At 43.2% G+C, this 14,312-nt stretch overlaps 1 protein-coding gene across 2 annotated transcripts in view; it reads right to left on the reverse strand.

Moving 5' to 3' along the window:
• Positions 1 to 14,312, reverse strand: part of CFAP210 (cilia and flagella associated protein 210) — a 131,655-nt gene that overhangs the window by 97,542 nt on the left and 19,801 nt on the right. Inside the window, exons 3-4 of one of the 2 annotated variants that reach the window (XM_053698410.1) lie at positions 5,343 to 5,516; positions 583 to 779 (exon numbers count right to left, since the gene is read on the reverse strand). In XM_053698410.1, the coding sequence (XP_053554385.1) occupies positions 583 to 779; positions 5,343 to 5,516 (371 nt within the window). The remainder of the gene's footprint in view (positions 1 to 582; positions 780 to 5,342; positions 5,517 to 14,312) is intronic. The other variant, XM_053698411.1, reaches the window with a different exon arrangement.

Here is a 14,312-nt window from a genome sequence, read left to right on the forward strand (position 1 = left end):
TCACTGTTTCCCCCAACTGAAGTTAATTCCTCTCAACAGTCCTGTGTGGAAACAGCCATCGATTTTAGTAACGGTTGCTAAAATCATTTTCCTCTTACAAACAGAAATCTTCATCTCTTTCCTGTTTCAGAGTAAATAGTACATACCAGCACTATTTTAAAATAACAAACTCTTGATTGAAGAATAAAAACTACATTTAAACACCAAAAAACTCTAAGCCATCTCCGTGGAGATGTTGCCTGTACAACGGCAAAGAGAATGACTGGGGAAGGCGGAGCCTAGGAGGGATCATGTGACCAGCTTTGCTGGGCTCTTTGCCATTTCCTGTTGGGGAAGAGAATATCCCACAAGTAAGGATGACGCCGTGGACCGGACACACCTATGTTGGAGAAAAATACAATGTTCAAAACTCTTCTAAATATATGATAGAAACAGTTGATGTTACATTATTCTTTAATGCGTGGTAGGAAGTTATATTTGTTCATATACACAAATGAAAGACAGAAAATAATCCAATGACATTTTCCCCAAACTAAAATAAATTGGGATTTTCTGGACAGAAAATCTACATTTTGTACGTACTGTTTTAGGATGTCCTCTGTGTTTTTCTTTCTGGCTGTGATCTGCTGAAGGGCTCTCTTTTGGTCAGTCACTATGCCTTCTTCCAGTTCTCTCTTTACAAAATCCACATCCCTATTCTTCTCCAGAAGCATCCTTTTATTCTTCAATTCAATCTGTGCTTCTCTTTCTTTCATTACTTCAGTAAGTAAAAGTGCACCCTGAATAATTTACAACACTCTATATTAAACCATTAAATTCAGAATTATGCCATTTATACTACAGATTTCTTATAACTAAATACCAAAATATTGGTAAAAGCTCCTTTTGTTCTGAGTTTAAAATTTTTATTTACAAACTTTACTACAGATTCATTCAAAGATATGATTACAAATGCACAGGGGAATTATTTTGAGATTTTCTTATTTGTATAAAATAGTAAATGGGGGCTTTTTGTTTAACCATTCACATTGATGATGTATTAATTACTGAAATAAAGAAACTTGATTATTGTGTCCTTTTAAATATTGGAGGTTCTCCAACTTACAAATAAAACTAAATTGCAGCAACTGGTGTATGATTGGCTAAACAATTTCAGTAGTGGATATCTTATAATACGGAATGCAGCCCTGTAGAGATGCCAGAGAATTACTGATATGTTCTCTAAAAATGAAATTAACATCCTTGTTACACCCAGATCAGGTGGACTTCATTAAAGAAAGAGAAGCACCTGAATCTTGAATACTTTCTCTGCTCCTCTCCTTGGACACGGAAAAGGTGTTTGACAGAATAGATTGGAAATACATGCTAACGGTGCTTCATCAAATTAGAGTTGATGGTTCCTTTATCAAAGCCCTTAAAGCAATCTACTCTATGCCAAAGGCTCAGGTCTCCTCATCAGTCTATAAATTCAAACTTTTCCCTATAATTAATGGTAAAAGGCAGGATTGCCCCTTCTCACCCCTTATAATTGCCTTTTGTACTGAACCCCTTGCAGCTAGTACTAGGTTGTCCCTGGATATCTCAGGCGTCAAAATAGAAAACACTAAATATATGTTGAGTTTATTTGCAGATGATATCTTGCTAACGATCACCAAACCGCTCATCTCTCTTTCTAATTTATATAATGTATTGGATACATTTTCCATAATCTCAGGGTTTCGGATTACCCTTGATAAATGCGCTACCAATGGCACTACCTCCCCACATACTTTGATTTAAAATTGGTTAAACACTCTCTGGAATATTTGGGGATTCATCTAACCACACAACTATACAAACATAACTATAACCCATAATCTGAAGATATAAGAAGGGATATCCATAAATGGAAAACCTATAAATTATCTTGGCTAGGCCGCCTATTAGCGGTAAAAATAAACTTATTACCCAGCTTGTTATTTTTATTTAGGGAATTAGCAATTAAAGTTCTGACTTCAGACCTCGCTACCCTACAATCTGAACTATTAGCATTCATAAGAGTCAAAAAGGTTGCCAGGATCTCAAGCTTGCTATTGACCCGACATAAAACGGTGGAAGGGGTGGGTGCCCCTAACCTGATTGATTATTATTGGGCTTCTAGACTAGCCCAAACTACACTATTAGCAGACCATCAAGGGAAGCCCTCTGGACATCTCTAGAATCAGACCTAGGGGGGGTGGAAATATCCTGATGCTATACTATAGGACAATAAGCTCCTAAGTAGACATTCAAAACAGTATAGGCCGCCCACAGTTGACTCTACAATACATATATGGTCTTTATTAACGAAATACAAGATGCTTTTAGCCAGCTACTCTCAATTAATGCCAATTAGATATATTCTCCCAGTGGGAGACACATTATACTGCAAGAAGGTTACACATTAAACCTCTGTCTTAATGTTACCATTTGGTACTCAACACTCAAACTTTTCTTACAGGAGGGCCAATATCTCTCTGGGAACATGAATTACAAACAAGTCAACCCAACCACATGGCGTCAAGCAACTAGATTAACTAAAAAGACCTTAAAATGTGTCACTCTTTTGAACTACATCTAAAAATAATCCTTAGATGGTACTACATCCCATATCTCGTCACAAATATCATCATCGCATTCCAGACTTTGTTGGAGAAAGTGCGGTTTGAAAGGCCCACATCTTCATGTGTGGTGGGAATGTCCCATTCTCCACAACTTTTGGAAGCTGGTAATTTGTATACTATCAATTAAGGGCATTGACGTTTCCTGGTCTCCTGTGAATATCCTGTTCCATGTTGACTTCCCTCGTTATATTTCTGACATCGGCCAAGTTGGCAATAGCTAAAAACTGGCTGTCTCATTCCCCCACCCCGAATCTCAGAAATTGTTGAAACTCTATGGAGTGGGGTTCCTTGGACCAGGTGCGTCACTATATGCAGAAGTGTGGACCATGTGGCCTCAGAAGGCTGATGAGACGGTTTGTGGGTTTCGCCTTAAAGAGAAACATATTATACAAACAAATAAGGTCTTTCCTCCACTGACCTTTCCTGCCTCTTCCTCCACCACTTACTAACAATGATTGAATGTGCATAAATGTTATTGTTGATTTATCATTATTTTAATATAATGTTCTCTCAATATACGGGTCTCAAAGCTTCGGAATACTCATGAGTGTAAGATAACTCCCAAAGGACTCAATAGTTTCATCAAACCTAAAGCAACACCATCATGATACTACCTGTGGACTTTTGTCTAAGTCTTACAACGTTACCTAATACACTATGAGCTTGTTATACTTTGTATTTATTATTTGGAAGTGTTGTACTGTCACCTGAAGAAAAATAAAGATATCTGCTCCCAAGGAACTTACAAAAACAAAGTAAGTAAATGGAGGAATAAAGGAGTATACATGGTACCAGATCTCTTAGAGAACAAAAATATTTTGATATATTCTCAATTACAAAGTAACCTAGAACCATTTAAAAGTCACTGGTACCTATATCTTCAGTTATCTTCATCCCTGCATAAATTTGTTTAAAACACAACTACCCAAACTAACACAGTCGTAGAATACAAATGTATCTCACAACCTAGACCAAAACATGATATATCAAGGCTATACATAGACATACAGATTGCCTCCAAAAATAATAAATCCTCAGTTATGATTAGTGGGAAAAGAACTATAGGTATTATTTTAGAGAAACAAATCTTGGCTGAAATGTTGAAATGCAAACGCCTTTTGAGCGCAGATTTAAGAGAGAAACTGTGTTCCGCTGGTACCTGACCCCATTAAAGACATCACACATGTCCAAAATAGCACTAGACTCTGTTACAAAGACTGCGGGGAATTGGGCACCTACTAACCTACTAACATATGTGGTGGGAGTGTCAAGGAGTTAAGATACTTTGAGAATCTCTATCATCTATACTTATATACCTCCTAGATGACAATGTACAGCTAACTATCTCCAAGGCTCTACGACACAAACACATTAAAAAATGCAACAAATCCATTAATACCTTTATTAAAATACTATGGCCCATAGTTATCAAGGTCTGGCGGACCTGATCCAACACTGCGGATCAGGTCCGCCAGACCTCGCTGAATACGGCGAGCAATACGCTTGCCGTTTTCAGCATTGCACCAGTAGATCACAAGAGCTGCTGGTGCAACCCCGCCCCCTGCAGACGCCAGCAGGGGGGTGTCAATCAACCTGATCGTACTCGATCGTGTTGATTTCCGGCGATGTCTGTCCGCCTGCTCAGAGCGTCTTTGTGACCGCTGCTTCATAACTGCTGTTTCTGGCGAGCCTGCAGGCTCGCCAGAAACACGGGGCATCAAGCTCCATACGGAGCTTGATACATATGGCCCTATGTATGGTCACTAGGATCTGCATAGCAAAGTATTGGAAAATCTTAACACCTTAATGGGCAGAAATTCAAAACAAAATTATACTCACGCACACAAATGTATGAATCGGCAGCCTGGATTTTAGACACTAGAGAAGTGGTCAACAAAATTTGGTTTTACTGTATTCAAAAAGATGGCCCTGGTATTAACTAATTAGGGACACATCTATGAATCAATTCCTTTACTAAGCCGTGTATTCATACATACTACCTCTCCTAGTTTCAATAATAGATGGAGGTATAATACCTATCAAATGTTTGCTCTTGTACACAACATGTTTCTCAGCAACTAGTTATACTTGTTGTTTATTTTAGTTTTCTTTCTTTTGAATACAATGGGACTACATCTAAGATTTGTTGATCTGAAATATATAAGGACCAGTGACAAGAAGAGGAGCCTGCTTTTATACCAGCTAATCTGATCAACTTTAAGGTTGGTTCTCTTGCAGCCCTATCAGAGACTCTTAAGACTCCTCCTTCGGCATTAAATTACAAAAATGTTAGAAAGGTAATGCATACTCGTGCTTTGATGTGCAGATTTTATTTTATCTATCTGCAAAATGTATTTCTATAAAAAGATTTAAACATAAAACTGAAATTAAAAAAAGATAGAATTTCTATGGTGTCTAACGGAACGTAGCGTTTTATAACATGTCATCTATAACAATGTTTCTCAATTCCAGTCTTCAAGACCCCTAACAGGACAGATTTTCACAATATCTGCGATAGAGCACAGGTAAAATAAACAGCTGATCAGTAACCAAGGTTACTAACCTGCTCTCACCCATCAACTGATTATTAAACCCGTACTCTAGTTCAGACATCATGAAATCTGGCCTGTTAGGGGTACTTGAGAACTGGAATTTAGAAACACTGCTCTACAATTTAAAAAAAATGCAAAAAGTACATACATGAAATTTCTTGACTTTGTCAGTCTCATAATACTGTTTGATCCTCGCTTTCTCAATTGCCTCTCTTCTTTTTTCTGCCTGATACTTGGCTTCTTCTAAATCAATCTTTTTTTTCTCCTCCTCTTCTTTTTCTTCCCGTAGCTTTTTTGCTATCAGTTTTTTCTGTCTCTGTCCCTGAAACATTTAAATTGCACAACTCTTACTGGGCATTACATTTATCACTCAGTACCAAATTTTAAAAACAATTAACAAGAATCAAGAAACAAGTCCACAGCCGCATTCATCACTTGTGGTAAATAAGAACCTGGCCCCCAGGAGGAAGCAAAGACTCTAATACTCCTCCCACCTCCCCTATCCCCCAGTCACTCTGCCGAGGAACAAGGAACAGTGGAAGAAATATCAAGGTGAAAGGGTGCCAGAAGACTATACACAAAAACGCCTAAAAAACGTGCGGGGGGCTGTGGACTCTTTCCCACGGAAGAAAATGAAATTATCAGGTAAGTATAATTTATGATTTTCTTCCTAATGGGAAGTCCACAGCCGCATTTATTACTTATGGGAAAATTATACCCAAGCCAAAGAGGACACTGAATGCCAAGAACGGAAGGGTAAGAGGTGGCCCAATCTGAGGGCACCAGATCCGAACCACATCCCATAAAGAAAAAAGTCCAGCTTCATCCAAAAACCGGGAGCAAAACCCATGAACAAAAATGGCCCCAAGGACACAAACAACAGTCCCAAGCCTGGCTAAAAACCACACGCAGCGCAACCGAGCCAACAGGGCACACTATCGCCCAAAGGCAGATCCCAGACACACGCCCCCAATAAAGGGGCCCCGACCAACAACTCCCCAAAGGAAGAAGTAAGGTAGAGGGATAACTAACCAGATCTCTGTCTTCCAAAAGACAGATCAAATTTAACTGCACAGATGACTAATTAGCACGCCATAGTGCAAGCCACAGAACAAAAGGGAAAAAAAACCTTGTCCAGCTCCCCAGCTGGAGGGAACCAAGGAGTTTGCCTCAAACCGTAAAAGAGACCGAGGCGCCTCCAGAAGAAAACCCTGCAGCCCGGGGTAAAAGGAACCAGCAAAACCAAGTTCCTAGGAGAAACACCCATCCATGGAGGGAACATTCAGAGGATCCAACCCCCCCCCCCCCCCCGAGAGCTCAGAGAGCACCTCAACAGGGACCCAATGCATTCAAAAGAAAACAGAGGCATCTGACAAGTCGAAAGATAACCAGAACCACAGCTTAGGATCCTGAGATAACCAGGGACGTCCTCCACTACCGCAGAACCGCCGCAACAAGGACCACCAACACACTTAAAGACCAAACTGTTAACGTCAGGAAAAAGTCCAGGGACAGAGTCCCCCCCCCCTTGAACGAGACGGAAGAAAAACAACCAGCCACATCGAAAGAGTGTGACCAGAAACACGGGCAGAGTCCCACACTGAACCCAGAAGCCAATTCCCAAGGGTATCTCCATCCCTGAACCAGGGACTAACTAGGAAAACACCCAAGGGAAGACTGAGGACAAGGGAAACCTTGCCAACCGGACACAAAACTCGACACAAGAGTCAAAAACGACCCAAAACGAGCCAGCCATCAAAAGGAGCAGAGACTACCCGAGGAGCAATCTGGGGCCCCACAACTGATGCTGTTGTGTAAGCTATGAGGACAAAGTTCCCTTTACCAAGGCACTCCACAGGAATGCTGATTTAAGGTCAGAGCCCAACAGACTCCAAAGGAAGTCCAGAACACATTCCCTCACAGAAACAAAGGCTTCGAACAGCCATAAGAAGGGACCAAACTCTCTAAAGAGAGAAAATGAAGAACCCCTTCCAGACGCAACCTGAATACTGGAGGGAAAAAACGTGACAGGTATAAAACGGAGCTTTACCAACACCACCCGGAAAACCACAGTCCAATCCCAGATCCGCAATAGACCTGAAGGAGTAGGACGTCACAGAGAGTCTTCCACAAACTGAAAAACCCAAGTCGAACAAGACCTGAGCCAGACCCAGACCAAAATTCCGGTCAGACACTCCTCACCCAAGGAAGTAACCAGAAAAAACAGGAACTCTAGAAAACCCAAAGAAAAAGGACAGCGAAAAACGCAGAACCGATCTCAAGGCGATAGAACCCTCGACACAGAGTCAAACTCTGCGACATTCAGAAACTAGGGCCCCATGTCGGCCCCCGAGTTCCTGCCAGAGGAAACCTCCAGCAACAGCGAGGTGGCGAACCAGCCCCCCGCGTGGCAAGCCACAGGCTAACCACCCAACAGCAGAGCTGCTGTATCACAGAGAATGCAAGCGAGAAACCCGTTATCTCACGCATACCATCAAGCGCTCCACCTCTTATACACGAAAGGGATCCGTTAAAAGCGGAACGAAATGAGGTCCAGAGACCTGAGGAGCCTAAACCCTCCAAAGGACAGCAAGAAATCCAAGACCATGGCCCAAAACCGCCCTAGCGGAGAAGGCCCCGCCCCCCTATCAGGAGAGCCAGAAGCGACGCGGCAGAAACCTGACACAAGCCCTGGGAATAGACTGACATGCCAAATCTCTCCCAGTATTCGGACCCGAAAGTCCGCGATGTAGATGTATAGCGTAGTTTGTGAAAATAAACACTCAAGGTCCCGCCGGACCCACCAGGCGCAACCTGCGTCACTGACAACTTAACAAGTTGCACACAAAACTCCGCACCTAACAAGTCCGTGAACAACTTCCATGGAAGCAATAAAAGACAAGTCCATCCCAGAAATTCCCAAAGGAATAATCAAATAAAAAATATCCTAACGGATGAAAGAAAATAAGACAGCCCGAAGGCATCCGCCAAAATAAAAAATCTGGGAAAGAACATGAGCGACCGACAGGAGATGATCCACACCACTAGTCTAGCTCGAAGCACCATTCGAGGACTGCACATTCCCCGACTGATAAAGGAGAGGATCCCCCAATAAGTCGAAAAGATGACAGAGTAGGACGTGCAGCAACGCGATCCGATAACGAAAGGTGCAACATGGATGAATATTCACCTCCGGGGGAAACTGCATAGACCCACCCGAAGTCTGAACACCCGGGTTAGTCGGGCAAGAACACAACCACGCATAAACCTCTGGGTCCTGCAGGCGAACCAGCGCCATCAAGACATTGAAACGGAAATTACCTGCCACCTCCAGGGGAAACAAACCAGCCTGTGCAGAGGGAGAATTAACATTAGGGTTACCCACAAATGTAGTGGTGATGGGAATCCGCCGTTTGAGGGACAGAGCCCCCAGAGGCTGATGGCTCAGTAGGCCCCTGGTTCCCCTGAGCCCGAGGAACCAGGCGCCCTAAGAAGGCACAAGAGACAGGACTGGTAGATCTGCGTCAGCGTCAGTTGGGGCGAAGCACCTTGCTCACAAGAGGAAGAATCGGAATCAGGAACTACAACAGTCTCAGCTTCAGAATCCTCCATGGCTAAAACCATAGAGAAAAACAGGACTATATAAAAACGAACGGCACCTGACACCCACAATGGCTGGGGCACTCACCACCTCCTATGACCAGATACAAACGAAACAGACTGTCTTCGTCACCACACGGTCAGGAATGCAGAAGCGTAAAAACCCAGCGTAACAACGCCCGGTCATAAGGTGAACCGTGCAGTCCCATAAAAGCACGCCAGAAAAAGGCGGCAACAAGGCCCCACTAAATCCTTCAAGCAATTCTCCTGAAGTGTGAGATGTCTCAGCCCCAGAGCCAATACCCACTACACAAAGCAGGGTGATCACATAAGAAACATGATTAAGGAACCCCTCCCTGTTCACAAACCCCCCCTAAGGAAGGAATTATCAAATGATTCCCAGATCCGTACAGAGGAGCCTCACTGAGACCCATACCTATCTGTCACATAACATAACATTCATATTGATAACATTAAACGATCTTACCAGAATCTACGCCGTGGAACAGGAACACTGCCTTTCAAGTATGACAGATAGTAGTGTCGCCTCTGCCATGGACTTGAGAAAAGACAGCAGGTAGTGAAGCGAAGGTTCGGCAACGCCAAGGGCTAGAGGAGCTGTTAATACGAGTCTGGATGGTGTCGCAGAGAGAACTCCCACTGCATCTCCGGACTCTAACATTCGCCCAGGCCCTCACTGAGAGACTAACAGGACTACATAAAACTCCCGTCCCATTGAGAAGAGTAATACCCTCCAAGAGACACACTTTTTTGAGAAAAAATAAAATAAAAGTACTGTTTTTTTAATCATAAATTTTTATTGAGACATACTTTAATAAAGCATAACATTGCCTTTGGGAAAATCATACATAAACCGACATTAACTCAGAAAAAACTAATATGTGAAAACAATTTAAGAGTGGAGTTTGAAAGCAGGCAGAATATGTAGGACCAAGAGTCTCTTTTTTGCAGGGGATAAATAGGAAGAACATGACAAGTAGCTGTGACTGTAGAGAGTAATGAGGTGATACTTGTATCTCTTAGTTAAAAAAAAGAAGACGAAAAAAAATAAAATAAATGGAATTGTATAAAGTTGAAGTGTGATGGATATGAGGGAAGGAAGGAGTAGGACGAGGAGAGAACGGGGAAGAGAAAAAAAACAAAAAAAACAACGGGGGGATAAAGTGCTTCAGTGTGGGGGCTTGGGACTTGTGTCCCACTTTGGGAATTTCGTGATCCAAGGGGACCATATCGCGTGGAAAGAGTCCACTTTATCCAGGACTTTGTACGAATACTGTTCCATTTGTCCAACAAAGTGTACAGTAGAGATAACTTGTGAGAGAGAGGGAGGCTTTTCCTCTTTCCAAGCTCTGGCAATTGAAAGTTTCGTAGCCATAAGGATATAAATTGTAAGGGCTTCCCCTGAGGGTGTGAGATTAGGCATTTGCATATGAAGAAGGGCTACTTCTGGAGTATATGGAGGGGCGAGGCCAAGAGACTGGAGAAGTGTGTATATTCTTCTCCATAGAGGTTGGATAGCTGGGCAAGTCCACCATATATGTAGTGCAGAACCGTTGATTCCACAGTTTCTCCAACAACTAGGGGACTGTGACTGAAAGATCTTATGTAATGTGGTGGGAACCAGGTGCCAGTGAACTAAGATTTTGTAATGAAGCTCCCAGAGTGTGGCGCAATGAAGGAGTTTCTTAGTTATCATGATTCTGGTGTGCCAAATGTCTAGTGCTACCCAGGCTTGATGTTGTGAGTGAGTTAGTGAGGAGGTTGTAGTGGAAGGATATGGTTTGAGGTTATGAGCCCCCTGCCAAGCCCTCTCCCACATTGTCTTTGGTCGTAAGGACCGATTCCCCAGGTACGAAGGCAGGTACTTAGTCGGAATCCCTCAAACCTGAGTCTAGGGGGGAGTTGAAATTTAATACAGATTGCGGGATGGGAAAGCCAGGAGTCATTCTCGTAGAGATCCGTCACAAGCAATGTTTGCAGTTGTGGCCGGCCATAAGTCATAATGAGAGTCTGGTAGACAATACAGTGCGGCAGAGATTGTGAGTATAGGAGAAGGGTAGGGGGCGATAGTCGGGTTGTGTCTTATCTGATTCCAGAATTGTAGAGCATGTTTGAAAATGGGGTGTAGAGTGTCAATGTCGTGTCTGTGGTGAAGAGGGATCCAAAGAAGATCAGAGAGGCATAGACCGGGGAGCAGTAAAGAGGAAAAAGTACTGTTTTTGTTAAACTTCTGACACTTATCTGCCAACCTCCTGGGACGAAAGGCAAAGAATGACTGGGGGATAGGGAAGGTGGGAGGAGTATTTGAGCCTTTGGCTGGTGTGTCTTTGTCTCCTCCTGATGGCCAGGTTCTTATTTCCCACATGTAATGAATGCGGCTGTGGACTCTTTCCCATTAGGAAGAAAAAGGAGATCACACAAAAGGTGACATCATTCTAATGAATGACGTTTGAGAAGCAGGCATATAAAACATTTTCTCTTACATTCATTGTTGACAACACATGAAGTGGGAGATGATTCATTACTAATGGGTTAATTTCAAGCCACCACTTGATAAAGAAAACAAATATTAGAAAACATAATTTATGCTTACCTGATAAATTCCTTTCTCCTGTAGTGTGATCAGTCCACGGGTCATCATTACTTCTGGGATATTACTCCTCCCCAACAGGAAGTGCAAGAGGATTCACCCAGCAGAGCTGCCATATAGCTCCTCCCCTCTACGTCACCTCCAGTCATTCGACCAAGGACCAACGAGAAAGGAGAAGCCAAAGGGTGTAGTGGTGACTGGAGTATAATTTAAAAAATATTTACCTGCCGTAAAAAACAGGGCGGGCCGTGGACTGATCACACTACAGGAGAAAGGAATTTATCAGGTAAGCATAAATTATGTTTTCTCCTGTTAAGTGTGATCAGTCCACGGGTCATCATTACTTCTGGGATACCAATACCAAAGCAAAAGTACACGGATGACGGGAGGGACAGGCAGGCTCTTTATACAGAAGGAACCACTGCCTGAAGAACCTTTCTCCCAAAAATAGCCTCCGAAGAAGCAAAAGTGTCAAATTTGTAAAATTTGGAAAAAGTATGAAGCGAAGACCAAGTTGCAGCCTTGCAAATCTGTTCAACAGAGGCCTCATTCTTAAAGGCCCAAGTGGAAGCCACAGCTCTAGTGGAATGAGCTGTAATTCTTTCAGGAGGCTGCTGTCCAGCAGTCTCATAAGCTAAACGTATTATGCTACGAAGCCAAAAAGAGAGAGAGGTAGCAGAAGCTTTTTGACCTCTCCTCTGACCAGAGTAAACGACAAACAGGGAAGACGTTTGTCGAAAATCTTTAGTTGCCTGTAAATAAAATTTTAGGGCACGAACTACATCCAGATTGTGCAGAAGTCGTTCCTTCCTTGAAGAAGGATTTGGACACAAGGATGGAACAACAATCTCTTGATTGATATTCCTGTTAGTGACTACCTTAGGTAAGAACCCAGGTTTAGTACGCAGAACTACCTTATCCGAGTGAAAAATCAAATAAGGAGAATCACAATGTAAGGCTGATAACTCAGAGACTCTTCGAGCCGAGGAAATAGCCATTAAAAATAGAACTTTCCAAGATAACAACTTTATATCAATGGAATGAAGGGGTTCAAACGGAACGCCCTGTAAAACGTTAAGAACAAGGTTTAAACTCCATGGCGGAGCAACAGTCTTAAACACAGGCTTAATCCTGGCCAAAGCCTGACAAAAAGCCTGAACGTCTGGAACTTCTGACAGACGTTTGTGCAACAGAATGGACAGAGCTGAGATCTGTCCCTTTAAGGAACTAGCGGATAAACCCTTTTCTAAACCTTCTTGTAGAAAAGACAATATCCTAGGAATCCTAACCTTACTCCAAGAGTAACCTTTGGATTCGCACCAATATAGGTATTTACGCCATATTTTATGGTAAATCTTTCTGGTAACAGGCTTCCTAGCCTGTATTAAGGTATCAATAACTGACTCAGAAAAACCACGTTTTGATAAAATCAAGCGTTCAATTTCCAAGCAGTCAGCTTCAGAGAAGTTAGATTTTGATGTTTGAAAGGACCCTGTATCAGAAGGTCCTGTTTCAGAGGTAGAGACCAAGGTGGACAGGATGACATGTCCACCAGATCTGCATACCAAGTCCTGCGTGGCCATGCAGGCGCTATTAGAATCACTGATGCTCTCTCCTGTTTGATTCTGGCAATCAATCGAGGAAGCATCGGGAAGGGTGGAAACACATAAGCCATCCTGAAGGTCCAAGGTGCTGTCAAGGCATCTATCAGGACCGCTCCCGGATCCCTGGATCTGGACCCGTAACAAGGAAGCTTGGCGTTCTGTCGAGACGCCATGAGATCTATCTCTGGTTTGCCCCAAAGTCGAAGTATTTGGGCAAAGACCTCCGGATGAAGTTCCCACTCCCCCGGATGAAAAGTCTGACGACTTAAAAAATCCGCCTCCCAGTTCTCCACTCCCGGGATGTGGATTGCTGACAGGTGGCAAGAGTGAGACTCTGCCCAGCGAATTATCTTTGATACTTCCATCATTGCTAGGGAGCTTCTTGTCCCTCCCTGATGGTTGATGTAGGCTACAGTCGTGATGTTGTCCGACTGAAACCTGATGAACCCCCGAGTTGTCAACTGGGGCCAAGCCAGAAGGGCATTGAGAACTGCTCTCAATTCCAGAAAATTTATTGGTAGGAGACTCTCCTCCTGATTCCATTGTCCCTGAGCCTTCAGAGAATTCCAGACGGCGCCCCAACCTAGTAGGCTGGCGTCTGTTGTTACAATTGTCCAGTCTGGCCTGCTGAATGGCATCCCCCTGGACAGATGTGGCCGAGAAAGCCACCATAGAAGAGAATTTCTGGTCTCTTGATCCAGATTCAGAGAAGGAGACAAGTCTGAGTAATCCCCATTCCACTGACTTAGCATGCACAATTGCAGCGGTCTGAGGTGTAGGCGTGCAAAGGGTACTATGTCCATTGCCGCTACCATTAAGCCGATTACCTCCATGCATTGAGCCACTGACGGGTGTTGAATGGAATGAAGGACACGGCATGCACTTTGAAGTTTTGTTAACCTGTCTTCTGTCAGGTAAATTTTCATTTCTACAGAATCTATAAGAGTCCCCAGGAAGGGAACTCTTGTGAGTGGAAAGAGAGAACTCTTCTTTTCGTTCACCTTCCATCCATGCGACCTTAGAAATGCCAGTACTAACTCTGTATGAGACTTGGCAGTTTGAAAGCTTGAAGCTTGTATCAGAATGTCGTCTAGGTACGGAGCTACCGAAATTCCTCGCGGTCTTAGTACCGCCAGAAGAGCACCCAGAACCTTTGTGAAGATTCTTGGAGCCGTAGCCAATCCGAATGGAAGAGCTACAAACTGGTAATGCCTGTTTAGAAAGGCAAACCTTAGATACCGGTAATGATCTTTGTGGATCGGTATGTGAAGGTAAGCATCTTTTAAATCCACTGTGGTCATGT

The sequence above is a fragment of the Bombina bombina genome, chromosome 1, assembly GCF_027579735.1.
Source record: "Bombina bombina isolate aBomBom1 chromosome 1, aBomBom1.pri, whole genome shotgun sequence".
Taxonomy (NCBI): Eukaryota; Metazoa; Chordata; class Amphibia; order Anura; family Bombinatoridae; genus Bombina; species Bombina bombina.